Below are 17,039 nucleotides of genomic sequence, written 5' to 3' on the forward strand. Positions count from 1 at the left end.
TTTGTTGTTGGACTTTGTGGATTGATATTATCTTTTTTTCTTCTTTGCTGTATTTTTTCTCTGCAATGTTTTTGGTTTTATTTCCCTGAGAAAATGACCTCTCATATTCATTTTATGACTTATTTTATTTTTACAATTTTGTTTTAATTTTCAAGAACTTTTCCCATTATATATTTATGAAATAAATAAATATGCTATGAAAATAACATCTTCTCAAATATATCATAATGTATTGATTAAAAATTAGGGAGGTTCTCTTTTTCTTTAGGCATTTGTTGGTTTTTATTTCTTTTGGCTGTTTTAGGCTTCTCTTAACAGTTTGGTAATTCTTTGTTTTCTCTCTATATCTAAGGATGAGTAGATAAAGATCTTATTGTGAGACCTTTTCATCTTGGGTACAGTGTGTAGTGGCTTATTTTGCTTAAAGTATGCACATAAAAAATCAGTCGTTGTTTTATGGGACCATTAAATGCTGGAATGAGGAGATCTTTTCATTACTATACAAATATATACATTAGCTGTCCCAATTCTCAATTGCTTAAGAGAAGAATCATTTTGATGGAGCAGGGAGGGATGTTGAAACTTCTTATTCTCTGATTCTACTTTACCTATAAATCTCATGTAAGGTTATTATTGTAGCCCTATTTTTTAAACTATTGTTTTAAAGTAATGGTGAAGGAGAGAAATAATATCTGTAGCAAATCCACAGCTTTCAACAAAACTCCTCCTTTCTTCTGTGGTCTTATTTCCTCAAGGGTCAACTTTAGGTCTTGCACAAATGGTCTTCGAAACTGACCAAAGACCGGGTAATAAAAATGACTTAGTTCATTTTGCAAATCAAATACGGGATAGATAGAGAGATGAGTGGTAGATGCATAGTTGCTTATGGATTCAATGAGAAGGATGAATTTGAGTTTGAGTGGCGCAAGAGTCTGTGGGGGTGACTAAGTGAGTGATTTCTTCTTTCTTTCTTTTTTCTTTCTTTCTTTCTTTCTTTCTTTCTTTCTTTCTTTCTTTCTTTCTTGAGAGTGCATTTGAGTGGTGGGCAGAGAGGGGGCAAAGGGAGAGGGAGAGAAAGAGAATCTTAGGGGGGGTGGGGCTTAATCTCACAACCCTGAGATCGTGACCTGAGTCAAAATCAGGAGTCGACAGCTTGGCCGCTTAACTGACTGAGCCATCCAGGAGTTCCTAGCTGAGTGATTTCTGTACTGATCGAAATGAAAGAGCAAGTAATTTGAAGAGATTGGGAAGTGGCATGAAAAGCTGGAGAAACAGAAGTAAGTGGATTCTTAAGACACGTAAGACACCCAGTACTTGATACTGGGTTGGATGGTGGGTGAGGGAAAATGTCGTGCCACTGATGAATCCTATGCTTCTAAGTTATAAATTGAATGGATAATAGAGCCAGTCTCTTAGACAAACAAGAAGTCCTAGCAGGAGTATTCATGAGTTGAATTCAGCTGCTTTTGAAGTCAGGTAAGGATGTGAGGAAGGTATTTGTGACTAGAGATAACAGGGAACACCTGCGTTGGGGATAGAAATTTATTAGTTGCTTATAAATACCTTTTCTAAAAGATATGGGCTTAGATATTTCCAGAGGTTCTACGAAGTATAGTGAGAAGAGAAGGGCACCTGGAACTAACCTTCAGAAATGCAGCACTTAGTATTAAATAAAGGAGGGCAACCCAGAAATAAAAAGTGTAGTAGACAGAAGAAAAAAAAAACACAAAAAACCCACCAGGCTAATGAATGCTGTCTCATGGCAGCCAAGGGAAAATATTATTCCAAGGAAGTAGAAATGTCAAAAGACTTGAGGATCATTGGAGTCGTGAAAGATGAGGATTGAAGTATATTCATTGGACACAGTGCCTTAAAGGTAAAAGGCTGATCACATTTCCTGAACCAGATATTCCAGACTCCTGATTTCCCAGCATAATTATTCATAATGCATCCTTTTACTTTTTAGAAGGAGTCCTGGTTTGCACAATAAATTACAGTTCACCTTGCTTAGAGGGCTTACATTGTGACTATTTAAAATTATGTTGAGTAAAGTAATGGGGACTCAAGTCGGTTGTCAAGGAATGAGGCATACTTGGGAGATTAGGGGAAGGAGACAGTGGAATTTAGCAACTCCGAAAAAAAAAAGTGTAATTATGAAGGGGAGGCAAAGGTAAGTGCCTGGAGAGAGATACAGGTCTGAGAAAGGCTGTTGATATTTGCTGTTATTGTTGATATTGTCTTTTCTTAACAGAGATTGAATATATGCAAGACTGCTCCAACATGCAGGAAGGAAGGAGGAAACTTTGCATGGAAATATAGTTCTGTTTCTATGTTTGAAGAAGGAAGAAGTGAGATGATCCACTGAGAGGAAAGGAAAAAGGAGGCAAGAGGTTACCAATATTTGAAGTAAGCAGAGAAGGACACAAACAGTCAAATATCAAGTAGTTCAGGTTTTTAAAGTTAAATAGGCAGAGCAAAACTTTCTGCCTCCTTGGTCAGACAGCCTCAAAACATATCAGATGAAGAACTTTTCTATAGTCTAGCTGAGAAGCTTAAATGCAAGAAGATGTGGAGCTGAAGCTGCAGGTAATAATACAGTGTTCATTTACCTCGTCCTTCTCCCAACCCCCCAACCTGCCACCACCACCTTTCTGGGCTTGTACCATATTGCCTAGGAATTTGGTGGGATTTTTTTTTTTTTTAATGTTTTCTTTCTCTTGTTTTTGTTTTTGTTTTGGGGGAAAAAGAGAAATCAGCTCTGAGTTGCTTAATCAAAGACAACCTCAGAGACATAATTTATGGTGGACCACAGAATCAATGAAGAACTGACTCATCAGATCCCAAGAATTGTAAGAACCCCATGTGATAAAATCATGTGCTATGAAGCAGTTTTGAATAATTTTTCAAAGAAAGTCAGGTTGAGATGACTTCATTAATACGACTTATTTTGGAAAAAAAAGAGATGGGAATCATATGTAGGTGAATGGAAGTCGTTTGATTGGAAGAATGAAAGCAGGCGAGAGGTCACTGAGGTATGAGAAAGGATGGCGCACACGGGAAACATCAGGCCCATCAGCATGGGTAGAAAACAAGATGTAGGGGGAGACTTGGCAAGAACAGAGAAAGAACAGTAGGCATGGGAGTCGCCATGCAGGATCTCAGGTATCATCCTAAGTGATTGGATCTTATGCTGAAGATAATGGGAAGTCACCTTCCGTATTTTGATGGAAATCTGTTCAGTATGTACCATATGTAAATTAGCCAACTTAGGGATTTTATAAAATCAAATGGTGTCTAAAGAAATAAATAAGCAGTCTGCAGGTTGCTCTTCGCAGAAAAACTACAATAAAAAATCATAAGCTTTACTGAAGCTGAGGGGAAAAAAAAGAAAAAAAAACAACCAGAAACTTCAAAGCAGAAAATTATGGGAATGCCCTGTGCTTTCTCTCCTGTGTGACCTGCGTACGCTGCTCCTTTTCTTGGCAATGCCATTCTTCCTCTCCTCTGAAGGGCTTCTATTCACTCTTCGGACTCAAATATTTCCTTTTCTGAGAAACCTCTCTTGCGTTCCACAAGATTTAATTACTTTTACTCTCTTCTCCCTTATTATCATTCGTAGGTCTCCATTATAAGACTTAAGGCTTCACTGTGGCTTTGTGTTTACAGGTCTGGGCTCTCCTAGCGCTGCACGGGGCTGGCCATTTTGTTGGTTATGGTACAGGAATTACACTAAAGTCATTTCGAGTTGTTTTATTATAGATCGTGTGGGTAAGTGACGTCCATAGACTAGGGGAAAAAATCGAGGGATCTTAAAACATGTGGATAAAAGAGGTCATTCACTTATTCATTCATAGAAGAATACAGGCCCATTTGAAGACTGTGGTAACCATGGTCTGTGTGAACTCTATTCTACTCCCACCCCAAAAACTCCCCCATAATTCAGGGGCTAGGAGCATGAACACACATTTTAGAGCCTCCCTTGCTGCCTGGATTCCAGTTTGACCTGCCAATGACAGGCACTTGCAAGGGAGTAGAAGTCTGAAAAGTGTGGAAGATTTTTGTTTTTCCATGCTTCTGGTAGGAGAGGCAGAGGGTGTGCGGGGTCCTAGACTTCAGATCAACTTTGTGGCTGTTCTTTAAGCTCTGTGCTCAGTGGCTCCACCACCAGCAGCAACCAAGTTTCCAATTGTCAGGAGAATGCTGGCTCCCGGCTTATCACAGATGTCCTCCTTTATGCTCTTCCAGGCCTAAGGTCAGTAGCAGTTTCCTGCAGGTACTGATCTCAAAGAAACAGTACCTTCACCCTTTTGTTGCACTAGCCCTTTCAATAATTTTGTAACCATTTTCCTATTTTAAAATCCCCTTTGTTGGGACACCTGGGTGGTTCAGTCGGTTAAGCGTCTTCCTTCTGCACAGGTCATGATCCCAGGGTTCTGGAATCGAGTCCTGCATTGGGCTCCTTGCTCAGCAGGGAGTCTGCTTCTCCCTCTGCCTCTGCCCCTCCCCCTGCTTGTGCTCTCTCTCTGTCTGAGAAATAAATAAAATCTGTAAAATACAATAATAAAATAAAATCCCCTTTGCTTGAAATACTCACACTGGCCAGTGCAGGGCAGGGGAGAGCAGACGTCGGTGTGGAGGCGGACGGTAGCAGCGGAGACGGAGAAGTGTACAGGTTTGGGGTGTATTTTGCAGCAGAGCAACGCAACTAGCTGATAGACTGGATGCAGGGAGGGAGGGAAATGAAAGGATCAAAGGTGATTTCCACTTTTTGATTAGAGAGTCCGGTGTATTTACTGAGATAGGGAAGTATTGACGAAGAAAAAAAATGGGTAAAAAATGTACCTGTACGAAAATTATGTCTGTGAGAAGGCCTTGTAAGAATGCCTCTGCCTTTGTAAGATTAGTATAGTTGAAAGGAGGAGAGGAAAGGGACTGTGCTGATAAAATGGTGTCATTTAGAAAGGCAGGTTGGGTTCGTGGTTGTAAGTATGGGCTCCAGGACCAGACTATCTTATTGGGTGTTTATGTTCCTTTGAGGATTTTATTTTTAATCCAGAAAGCTGGTAAGAATTCCATAACAAGCACATATATCCACCACTTTACGATTTTATTATATTGCTTAGATTCCTTTTTGTGTAAAAAAGAAATAAAACATTACAGTCAAGTTGTATTCTGTGCCCCTATCTTTAGCACTTGTTTCCCACCTACTACCATGCATTAAACCAGGTCTTTATTTTTTTAGTCTGTATTTTCATACTTTGAATATATATATATATATATATATATATATATATATATATATATATACCTCCCCATGAATAATATATAATTTTGTATATTTTAGTTTTACTTCATGGGTAGATTAAGATATTATTCTGTGATTGCTTTTTCTGAATTTTTATATCTATACCTGACTCTATGGTAAGCCCCCAGGAAATACTAGCTATCATATAGCAAGGCTTTTGGAGAAACTCGCTTTCCCTTAGTCTTGAAGAGCCTCAACAAAGCCCACCGAGGTGGGTGTGTATCCTGAACCTATGGTGCTCTGCTCTGTCGATATTCTTGCCACAAACTACATGTGAGTACCTCGGCATCTAGTATTGTCATTAGTTAAACTGAAGCATTATATTCTATGGAGTCCTAGAAGGTGAAATTGTACTAATCGTCTTTGTACAGTACTGGGCCTAGAATAGGGTCTTTGGCAATGTTTGATGAATGAATAAGTGAAATTTGTGTCATGAAAACAGAGAACACTTTTTGTGCGATAAATAACTGACAGCCTTTTTTTGAGCTAATTTGAGGAAACAAAACTCTTTGGCGTGGGAGTTGATAGAAATACTGTTACTTGATGTTAAAACCTAGCACAACCAGCAAACCTAAACGGCCCAGTATGAGAACCGCATGTTTGAGAAAAGAATGGAAGGCAAAGAAGAACATGATAGAAACTTATAGAATGTTCTCTGGGCAAGGCTTATTCCTTTTTGGGTGTGGTATGCATTACATAAAGGCAATCCATTAACAATACACACTAAAAACTACTATTCATTTTGCATATTTAAAATACTACATATCTTGTCATAAAAAAACACAGTAGAGCAATGGTTTTCACCTGGATTTAATATTTTTAAATGGGTGTTTTAAATATTACCATTTCACTGCACATACTCACTGCATTTCTAAATCAGAATGTATTTCTTGAAAGATGCCTTTTTTCATGGTACTATGTTTTCAATTATGTGCAAATATTTGAGCAACTGAAATATAAATTATTCATCCATATTCTTAATAGATGTAGTATTCCAACCCATTGTTACCACTCTAGATCACAATATACTTTCCCTTGTAAGCTGCATATTGATTCATGGGAATAATACATTAAAACATTGCAAAATAAATAGAGATCACACTTGGCCCAAATATAGAAAGCATTAAGTTCCTGGTGGGCTTCTACACATTATAGAAATTAGACATTCAACCCTATATAGTAATTAAAAAAACACAGACATGTGCCTTTAAATCAATGTCATTAAAAATCAATCACAGCAAAGACAATGACCATGAAATTTCTGTATGAAGAAAAGATTTCTGAATCACAGATGATAATCAAATTATTTCGAACAATATTCAATACTATAATAGTTTAGTGCAATTTAGTAATTGGGATACCCCTTGAGAGAAATTTGTTTTTAATCAAAGCAAATTTAATTGGAGAGATTGTCCTCCAAATTTATCCCAAGTTAATTTGTAAATCTTCCCCTGCTCATCACCATTCTTAAAGGCCATATTTTTTTACTGTTATACAATTGAGACATTTTATTTATTATAATGTTTTATGTATCTAAATATCACTACACTGAAGGCATGATTAAAAATGCATGGCATATATTAACATTTTAAACACATATATGAAACTATTATCAAAATGATGTGCTGATTCTTCTAGAGGTCTACAAAAACAGACCAGCCCTTCAAAGTGTCCTAGAAATCTTTTTTTTCTCTTCTGAATACAATCTATTCATATTCTCCAAGTAGCAAGTTAAAATGTGTGGGATATATTTGTCACTAAACCTTTCTGTGTGAAATGTAAATACTAAATCACCTAATAGAGTCCTATCCCAGCTTCTAAACAGAATTATTTATAACACCTTTGGGATATAATTAAATGAGCTACAGTTAACCATCTGGGTATTTTGCTTCTTGCAGACAATTTGCAATGGTATAGTAAAATATTTTGTTTGCTTGTTTGTGTGTTTGTTTCTTCTTAAACAGATATGATAAAACTGTCTTTGTAGAGTAATCACGTTTTTTTCTGACTTTCAGAGTAAGGTAGTCCATGTGCAGCAGCTTGATGTAAAGATAAAGAAATAATCATTATTAATACGAATAAAACGGTACTGCATATATAATGAAAGCATGATTCAACAATGGCTAAGAATTTGTAAAGATAAAACACACTCCGAGTAGTGTTCATCTGCATAGTAACATACTGAATAAAGCTTCTTTAAAGAAAGAATTATATACTTACTGAGCAGACCAGATAATTAAATAATTACACATTTTGATTGAAAAATATATGTAGTTCATTAAAACAGAAACTCTAACTCCACTTCTCTAGCTAAGCTTCTATTCAGATGCCAAGTTGGTGCTTTAATTAGAACAAAAGACCGACATTAACTTCAATGCAACATAATAGTTCATAATAATGATTGCATATTAATCTCTTGAGCTTGCTGGAATATAGCACATGACATATGGCATCGTACAGGCACCTGTGTAGTTCTCTGGGGACCGAGGTGGTGCATCTTAATTAGCCCCGGGAAATAAAATCTGTTTTCTTCTGAGAAAAGCTACCTCAGTGCTTATTGGCTTAGGACGTTGAAGGAAGTAGACGGAATACTGTTAGGCTCTGTCTCTACTCATTAAAACATTGTCTAGATGGAGGCGCAGAATCATCTGCTCCTGAATGAATTCTTGACAGGATCCTGCTTGAGAAATTAGAGTAGCCATGCATTTCCTTGGCTTCAATGATTGGATTTTGGCTGAAAACATCAAAATCACCATTTTGGTTACAGAAAATTATATAACTATATAATCCAAACACAGAATACTCTAACCAGAAGCTTATGAAAATTGAAAGCAGCTTCTTGTCCTTGAATGCTACCTGAAAGTGCCTCAATTTAATCCTTTGCTTTGTAAATTTAGATACAATCTGGATATGAGATTATAAATGTCTTTAAGAAGTATGTCATCTCATAATAAGCAAGGTCTCGAGATTCTTGGCAGTCCCAGGGATGCTAAAGGCACTTCAGTGCATATCTTCAAAGGATAATGGAAAGGAATTATGGAAATAAAACTCTGGCTGATTAACAGATAAATATGTATTGAGAGGACTAGATCCTAAAATTACTTTCTAAGTGGGGGGGGAAGCCTAATCCCATTGTTAGAGTATATCTAGAAAGAGAAAACAGAAAATTGAGTGGCTATGGTGATGATCAGAAAAGGCTACATTTTAAAGATTTCTTTGGCAACCATCCTTTCAAATTCTTGTCACCCGTAATTCTGAATTGCATAAAACAAACTCACTTAACTGAAAAGTATTTGTACTTGGTGGGGTGCTCAGAACCCTGTGACGTTTTAAAACATCTTTCAGAATAGCAGATTCTGAGGCTTTTTTAAGCCCGCAATTTAAATTTATGCAAGAAATCCAGATTCACTAGCAGCTAGGCAGAGTATTTCTTTTCTCAAATATCACATTGTTTGTTTAGCTTCCCCTTGCGTTACACCCATGATCTTGTGATGGAACAGTTATGTTGCTGATATGTTTATTGGAATATGTGGGTCCATTTCTCTTCCGCTCAACACATGGATTGGCAGTTTAATTCTTTTTCTACTAGGAGAATGTGTGGCTAAGGCACATTTAAATAGCCTATTAAACCAAGGAGATGACAATGTGCTACCCTCAGAGAAAGCTTAATTTTTGGAGTAATTAATTACACATTCCACAGAACGTCTCTTGAGAACATTTTTGGCCAGGTCTACCAATTTATTGTGCAAATAATTATAGTTTTTCATTTGAGGCAAAGTTGCTGATTCATTATTGGGCAGATGGTAACAGATCATTGTTTATTTTATTTTCATGCACCTATTTTTTCAATGGGGAAACCTACTGTATGCCATATATCTATTTATTTTAAAAAGTCAATTAGTTTGGCTGAATCTTTAAGGATGATATAAAACTGTGGTTGTAAATCCCAGCACCTGCTCTTTTTTTTTTTCCCAGTGAAATAGTACAGGTATTTGGAGGAGGAAATTGTGAAATAATGTGGCTTCTTATCTTTTTTTATGTTGTTTCATCTAGTTACCATGGTATTTCACAATGGTACACTTATTTTTAATATTTTTATAGATAGCTTCTAATTTATCTACATACGCCCACCATTGCTAGGGTGGGCAAACCTCATAAGGAATGATGTAATTTGTTTCTTCAAACGCTTTAATTAAACCAGTAAAGTATCAGGCTACATAATCTGATCAGTTGTGCAGAGATACATTAAAATTCTCAGTCACACCACTTTCTATAACGAAAAGATTCTTCTGATGTTTTCCGCAGCGCTCGGTGTTGGAGGAACACAGGACTGCATACCAGAGAGCCCAGCACGGAGACACCTCAGCCATTTTTATTAGCTGTGGAATTTTGGACAAGTTGCTCGACCAAATGTCTTCATTTTTAAAATGGGTTATTGTGGGGGTTCAATTGGAAGAAACAAATATGTGAAAAAGTCTATAATACTGCCTGACATGTAGTAGGCACAGATGTTAACTGTGTCTGCATCCTTTTTGGAGAGATGCAATGGTTTCTCTCTGTCTCTCTCTCTTTTTTTAATGGTGCCATTAAGAGCAAAGTTTTAGGATCTTCCTGTTATTGTGACTCTTTATTTTATTTACATATATTACCAAGGAATGTTTTCTCAAGACCCAGGATCAATGTAGATCAGAAATTCTTAAATTTCAGGGTACTTAAGTCTTACCTGGGCAGTCTTGCTAAAGATGAGTATTCCCAGGCCTCACTCCTCCAAATTCACATTTTGAGAAACACTGATTTAGACTGCTGATTTGACAGAGGGCTAAGATGTCCTCTCATAAAAGCATTTTACTCAATGCCCTCCTTCCTGACTTCTGGCATCACATAGAGACTTTCCCATTTCCCCCAAGTACCCAGTCTTGGTGTCCCTTTCCTGGGTTCCCTGGGATAGACAGTTTCGTTTGTCATGTATAGTCAGAGAATGAGCTAGTCCTTAATTAAAAGCAGTGATTCCACCCCATATAGCATCCGGTAGAATGGCTAGTTACATGGAATGCACTGGAAAAAAATCGTCTGTAGCCCTCGCACCTCAGGGAGAGAGCTGGATATATTGCGTGAGAAAGCAGAGAAGCTTAAATTCCCATGCTTTTTAGTTTAGTATTTTTGCTACTCACTAAACCTGTGACTATATCCATGCTGCTGATCACTCTGGCTTCGCTCCCTGCATCTGACGGGAGTGATGATGCTTTCCCTGGCTGAAGGTCACTTCCTTGGGCTTAGACCACAATGTCTCTTAGGCTTTCTTTTGACTATAGAACCGCCTTTTTTCCACAAAGGGCAGTAGCTCACGTGTAGCCTTCCTGAACCCAAATTTAAGTGGTGAACATCGGCCACATTTTCTTGGGAGAATAACCATTTGTGACTCTTTATGCCCTGGTGCAATTTTATGTATGAAGGATTGTGAGAAGTACAGGCACCCGGGTATCTCCGCAACAGTTTAAACCAATTCACCAAAAACACTTGTTATTAACTTGCATAGGATTTTATTTACTTGGATTTGTTAGGGAAGAAGTTAACCTGATATGAATTTAGAGGAACACCATAGCAGTGATGTTCTAGATACCAGGTTTGTTGCAGTCGGAGATCTAAAGCAGTATCTACAGAATTAGTGGATATCTGCTTCAATTATAATCTACTTTCTTCACATAATCTCTTAAATAGACTAATAAAAACACATTAGTACATAGTTCACTTTAGTTTTTTTTTCAAATAGCAAATACCATATAATCTACAAGGGAAAATGTATAATATTGAGATTTTTATCTATGCAATGTGGTTTACTTAGGTATGCAATCTGTAGACGAAAACATACAAACATGTATTTTGTGCTCTAGACAGTCTTACAGACTAAGGAGTGAGTTTCGTTAGGATTGAGTTTTAAAATGATAAACCACCAAACTAATAATTATTTGTTTTTGCTTGCTTTAAATTCAGCTTCAACTCCAAAATGTTGTTTGCTTTAAATTAACTTCAACTCTAAATGAAGAACTGGAAGGAACACACTGAAGTTTGGTTAAATATGGAAGACCCCTTGGTAGGAAGCATTCTCTTATTTGGCCCCAAACAGTATTTGTATGTGTCTTCTCACCTCTGTCCTGCTACTGATTTCTGCAGAGCAGGCGAGAGTACTGACGCTGAGGCACGCAGGAGCCTGGTCCTCGCAGCCTTTCCTTGTAGAGACTCCTCAACAGGGGAAATATGTTCAAACAAGCACACTGGTTTTAAAAAAATTTGTAAGGTCATTTCATTTGTCACTTAAAAATAGGCGCACACAGGCAATTCATAGGAAAATGGATTTCTGCTCGAATTATCTAGCTAATTGCATCAATTCTCTTTGCCTTGAGCAAATCAACATTACTTATGATAGGAACGGCTGACACTTATAAATCAATTAATCAATTCTGATTAATTCTTGCCCCTCAACTGAAGCTTGCCTTTAAACTAAGAGTAGGTTTACGCTTATCCATAAAAACTGGAGACATCGTCCCACAAGCATTGGCTATAATGTTGCTCTGGTGGTGTATCTACAAAGGGAAGTGTGTCTGAGTGTTGTGTTAGGCAGAGACAATTCACATAAAATATACTGAGGATATTTCCTGAGGGAAACTGCTTTATTCAATACGAGAAGAACGTTTCGAAGGCTAAAGCTCAAAGTTTAAACTGTCACCTAATAGACAGAATTTTAGGCTTTTGGGGAAATAGTGGATGCTGGGGCCATTTCATGACAATGTCAATATGAAAAACTTCATTTTCCACATGAGAGAAGAAGTGAAGTGTGGGAAAGCACACTTTTATAGTAACACTGTATTTTCTGCATAAAATTAGAAGCATGAATATTTGCTACACTTTCATCTTAGTCAATGAAGGATAAAGAAGGAAAAATATCAAAAGTTTCTTCACAGAATTAAGTTTTTCATTGATCAAACAACTATGTCTTTCATTGTAAGTCCTTTTGTCAGTGGCAGAAATAGCAATTTGATGCTTTTTAAGATAGTTTGGGTTTTCAAAGAGAAACTTTGCTACTTTCCTGTGGAAATTACATGGTATTCTGTTAAAACCACCTTACGGGAAGGAGTTTCAGAAGAGATACAAGAAGAGTGATGCAAAATGCTTTCATTTTAGAGTAGCTGGCTTTCAGTGCTTCCAACAGAACCAACAGAAGAAGAAATCAGGAATATTTTCTCCCTCATAAGACATATATCACTCCTGAAATTTGTACAAAGTCAACTGAGGCAAATTAGGGGTTTCAAAGCTAGTCACCGTATAAGTTGTTAGGAAAAAATTTGCATTTAAATTGCTCTGTGCATCGACTTTGAGATTTTCCCCTGGAATGTTTATGGCTCTTTTTTTCATTAATACTTAAAAAATACAATTTCATAACCAGTGTATTACTACATCTAGTTGTATTACGAACAGGCACTTCATTTCATAAAATAGAAACATTCAAAGTGGTTTTGGTCAACCAATCACTTGGTCGGAATACTTGAATTCTTCATATTGAATACTTACTAGTGAAGTTAATCTGAAACCATATCAACTCTCCATTTCTATTACAGAAACTAGGTCATTAATAGCTGTAACATAGGGAATAACTTCCGTTCCTATATGTTTTATCCCTAGGAGTGAAGATTGTCCAGAACTTCTTGGAACTTTTCCCCCCAAAATATTTTATATATATAAAAATACAGCAGATTTCTTTTTAATAGATAAATCTTAAGGATTATTTCAATAACTTGCTTTTACATATTCAGAGATGTCGATATAAGAAAATACTAAATGTGCAAAATGCTCTTTTATATGTACACTTAAAAACACAATGTCATAATAGCTTTAGACTTGTATAAAAAGTCACTGGGGGGAAAGTCTTCAATGTCAGAAAATCCGGTTAGATTAGAGCTTTTGCTTGAGGAATTGTAAACAAACTTTTTAAAATGCTGAGAGTTTTCTCAGTTCTTTCCAACCAAGACACTCTCGAACACATCAAGTCCTGCTTTGAAGTAAACCTGAGCTGAATTAATGCTGTTCAACACCTCTGACAGGGCTGCTTGAAGGGTCTCATTTGAGGCAAGTAACTTGCAGCGCTCCCGTGCCTCCAGGACGATTGAAAACTGGCTTGTCTTCTCATCGAGGTGGTACAGGATATTTCTAAAAAGAAATAAGGAATGTGTAAATGTCCTAAGCACGGATGCTCTTTTCATACCGAACATTGTAATAACTATTTCCAAGAAACAAGTGATATTTGCAGTATATGAAGAACTTACAAAAATACAAAATCATCATTTTTTAACCTCTAATGAATTAATGGATATAGACATAGGTCATCAAGTTTTCCATAGTGATGAGAGATAATTAGACATTATATGCCCCTCATGGAAGTGTACAATACTGTCTATGAAATAGAATAAAGTAGTGTTGCTGAAAAAGTTGAATCTGAATCTGATGAAGCTTCTAAATCTAATTGCTAATAAATACAAGAGACAGAGAAATACCTTAAATGATACAAGGATGTGTCATTTGCAAATGCAAACTAGGGGGAACTCTGTAGGACAAAAGATCCGGCTAATTCAACAAATAATTGCAAAAAAAAAAAAAATTGGTGAAGGAAAAAAACCTCCAGACTAGGGTTTGTCAACCTCGGGCTCTTGACATTTGGGTTTGGGTGATTCTTTATTGTGCAGCTGTCCTGTGCATTGCAGGATGTTTAGCAGAACCCCTGGCCTCCGCCCACTAGATACCAGTAGCACTCTCCTTTAGTTGTGTCACTCAGTCTGGGCTGCTATAACAGAATACCATACACTGAGTGGCTTCACCAACAAAGGCTTATTTCTCACAGTTCTGAGGCTGGAAGTCTGAGACCAAGGTGCCAGCATGGCTGGGCTCTTGGTTGGAGTCTTCTTCCTGTTTCCATTCTCGCAAGTCCTTCCGTGGTGCGCACAGAGAGAGAGAACCCATGTCTTCTCCTCTTTTTATAAGAGCATTTGTTCCATCATGAGGGCCCCACCTGCATGAGCTCATCTAACCTTAATTAGATTCCAAAGGCCCCACCTACAAATGCCATCACATTGGGGTTAGGGTTTTAACTCATCTATTTTGGGAGGATACAAATATTCAGTCCACAGCAGTTGTGAAAACCAAAAATGTCTCCAGCCTGCCAAAATTGTCCCTTACAGGGCAAAATTGCCCCTGAAGGACAACTGTTTCAGACCAAAAGGAACATATCAACCAGTCATGAAGTATAGACTTTACCAGGTTTTTACTCGAACAAAGAATGAAAAACAGTGCAAAATTGAATACTAATTGAAGATTTGTCAATATTAAGGAATTGTTAATATTTTAGGTGTGATGATGGTATCATTAGTGTGTTTTCAAAAAGTGTCTTTATTTTCTAGAAATACATATAGTAATATTTGCAAATGAAAGGTTATATCATGTCTAGGATTTTGCTTCAAAACATTTGGGTGGAAAAAGGGGAGTAGAGCCAGGGACAGTATAGAAGTAACAAGATTGACCATTAGTTAAAAATTGTTGAAATTGGGTAACAGAATGAGTTATACATTCTCTCTTCTTTTGTATATATTTGATATTTAGAATACTATCTTCTCATAAGTGTGGAGTGTATATTAAATGGTGCCCTGAAATTTATCCAAATTTCTTAGAAATTCCATGGTCTAATGAGAGGCAGATATAAACAATTAAAATACAGCTGTCTGTCAAATTAAAAATGAAAGGTCTACGTAGTGATAACAGATGAAGTGTTGCCATTGGAAAGGGTCAGAAAAAAAGCTCATAACAGAGAATATTTGAATGTCTTCTTGAGTCACCACCGGTAACAAAGGTTTAGGAAAGGAAACAAGGTGGAAAGCAGAGAGAGCACCCTATGCAGGAGGGGTAGTATATGCAAAGGTGCACATTTCTAAAATAGCTTGGTCTGCCCCGTGGATCGATGCCAGTGTTTCTGTCTGAACAATGTGCAAGGCCAGAGTGAGCTGCTGGAGGAGCTGGGAGAGGAACTCCAGCCATCCTCATGGCCCTTCCACACCAAGTGGATGAAATCAACGTTTTCTTACAGGCGTAAGATACCAGTGAAAGGTTTTAAGCAAAAGAGAAAGGTTATGAGATTTTATTTGGCATGATCGCTTTGTAATATAAAGCCTGGAGAACCACTTTGTCCAGATGAAAGGAGGCAAAGATGTGAGCTACACAGTGATGGTTAATTTTGAGAAGATGAAGTGAGGGCCACGGTACAGATTTAACTAATTTGTACTTTCCCTGACACTAACCTCCATTTATAGAGGTTCTGAATTCTTGTCTCTTATCTCATCCAAACTCCTGTACCTCACTTCTCCTGAACTTCCCACTTTGTACTCTGCGGTGTAGCTCACCTACCGAATCACGCACGCCAGAACCCTGCAGGTCCTCTCTTTTCCTTGTGTATCCAACTGGTCTCTGATGATATTGACTTCCCCAACTTTTCAGTATCTTTTCTTCTCTGCTGTGGGGACCTGCACCCTATATTTTCAAGGATATGCTGCGATATCATTACTTTACACACCAAGGTTGAGAAAGACGTTACTTCTTTATCAGGTCTCATTTCGTGTCGTGAACCCAGGAGATCTTCATTTATGGCGATTTAATTACCTAAATTTTTATCAGCCTTAGTGCAGCAAAGGGAACTTAGTAGATCCTCAATCCTGCTGGTGTAAATTACATCAATCCATCTTATTTTGCATTTTAAGCATTAACTATTTAAGAATAAAACTGTCTTAAATTTCGGTCTTTGGAGAAAAATTTAAGTTGATAGTAAGTACACAGTGGGTGGCAGTAGGGCAGAAGATCCTTAAACCCAGAGGCTATTTCAATGAATCTTTCAAAACAGGTAATTTAAAATGAGAACTATCCCTAATAATCCAGCATCCTTGACTTTTGTGCCTATGAGTAAACTTGCCATTGCATGAATTAAATGGAGCAGAGCAAGAAAGCTACTCTCTAGATTCCAAGCATTCTTGAATTCAGGTATAAACTTTGTATTAAGAAACATATATTCCTGGAATATGGGAGGGAGAAAACATCTTCCAAATGGAGTGGCAAGTAGGTTATGTGTCATTCTCTGGCCATAAGCTGTACTCTGAGAAAAATTTGGATCTATTTCCATAATTAGAACACTCTTGAAAATAGAGATTTCCCTCCTGCCATTCCCATAGTATTAATAAAATTAAAGAGGTTGTCAGAAGAAGCCACTCGACAATGCTAATGTAATCATGCAAGCCAGGTACATACGTACAATATCCATATACACGTGTTTCTACATGTAAACGTTTTCATTTCATTAAAATAACTTAAAATAGTGAGAATTAACAAAATACCTAATGACAATTTCCCTAAATATTAGTTTTACTAGTTTTACATCAGTAATAGGGGGTGGGAAAGAAAAGAAACCAAATAATACAGAGGAACCTTGATATGACCATGGGATTTTTCCAAATGAAGATAAAACTGCCTCAGATAGTCAGTTGTATTTTCCTACCTGACACAGCCTATACAAAAGTTACTTTTTTCATCTTTACATAATCTTTTTCAATTGCCATTTTGAAAAAAGGAGTGAGTTTTTAGTGTCAGGATATCTACCAAACATTTAAATTCATAGTGAACCATTTAAACAAACATATATATATATATA

At 37.1% G+C, this 17,039-nt stretch overlaps 1 protein-coding gene across 2 annotated transcripts in view; it reads right to left on the minus strand.

Annotated features, from left to right (window-relative positions):
* Nucleotides 1-13,045: 13,045 nt before the first annotated feature.
* The window catches only part of NAALADL2 (N-acetylated alpha-linked acidic dipeptidase like 2), a 1,239,935-nt gene continuing 1,235,941 nt past the window's right edge, over nucleotides 13,046-17,039 (minus strand). For both annotated transcript variants that reach the window (XM_008705318.2, XM_008705320.2), the window contains one exon: nucleotides 13,046-13,507. In XM_008705318.2, the coding sequence (XP_008703540.2) occupies nucleotides 13,309-13,507 (199 nt within the window). In that variant the 3' untranslated portion in view covers nucleotides 13,046-13,308. The remainder of the gene's footprint in view (nucleotides 13,508-17,039) is intronic.

The sequence above is a fragment of the Ursus maritimus genome, unplaced genomic scaffold (genome assembly GCF_017311325.1).
Source record: "Ursus maritimus isolate PB19 unplaced genomic scaffold, ASM1731132v1 scaffold_4, whole genome shotgun sequence".
Classification (NCBI taxonomy): Eukaryota; Metazoa; Chordata; class Mammalia; order Carnivora; family Ursidae; genus Ursus; species Ursus maritimus.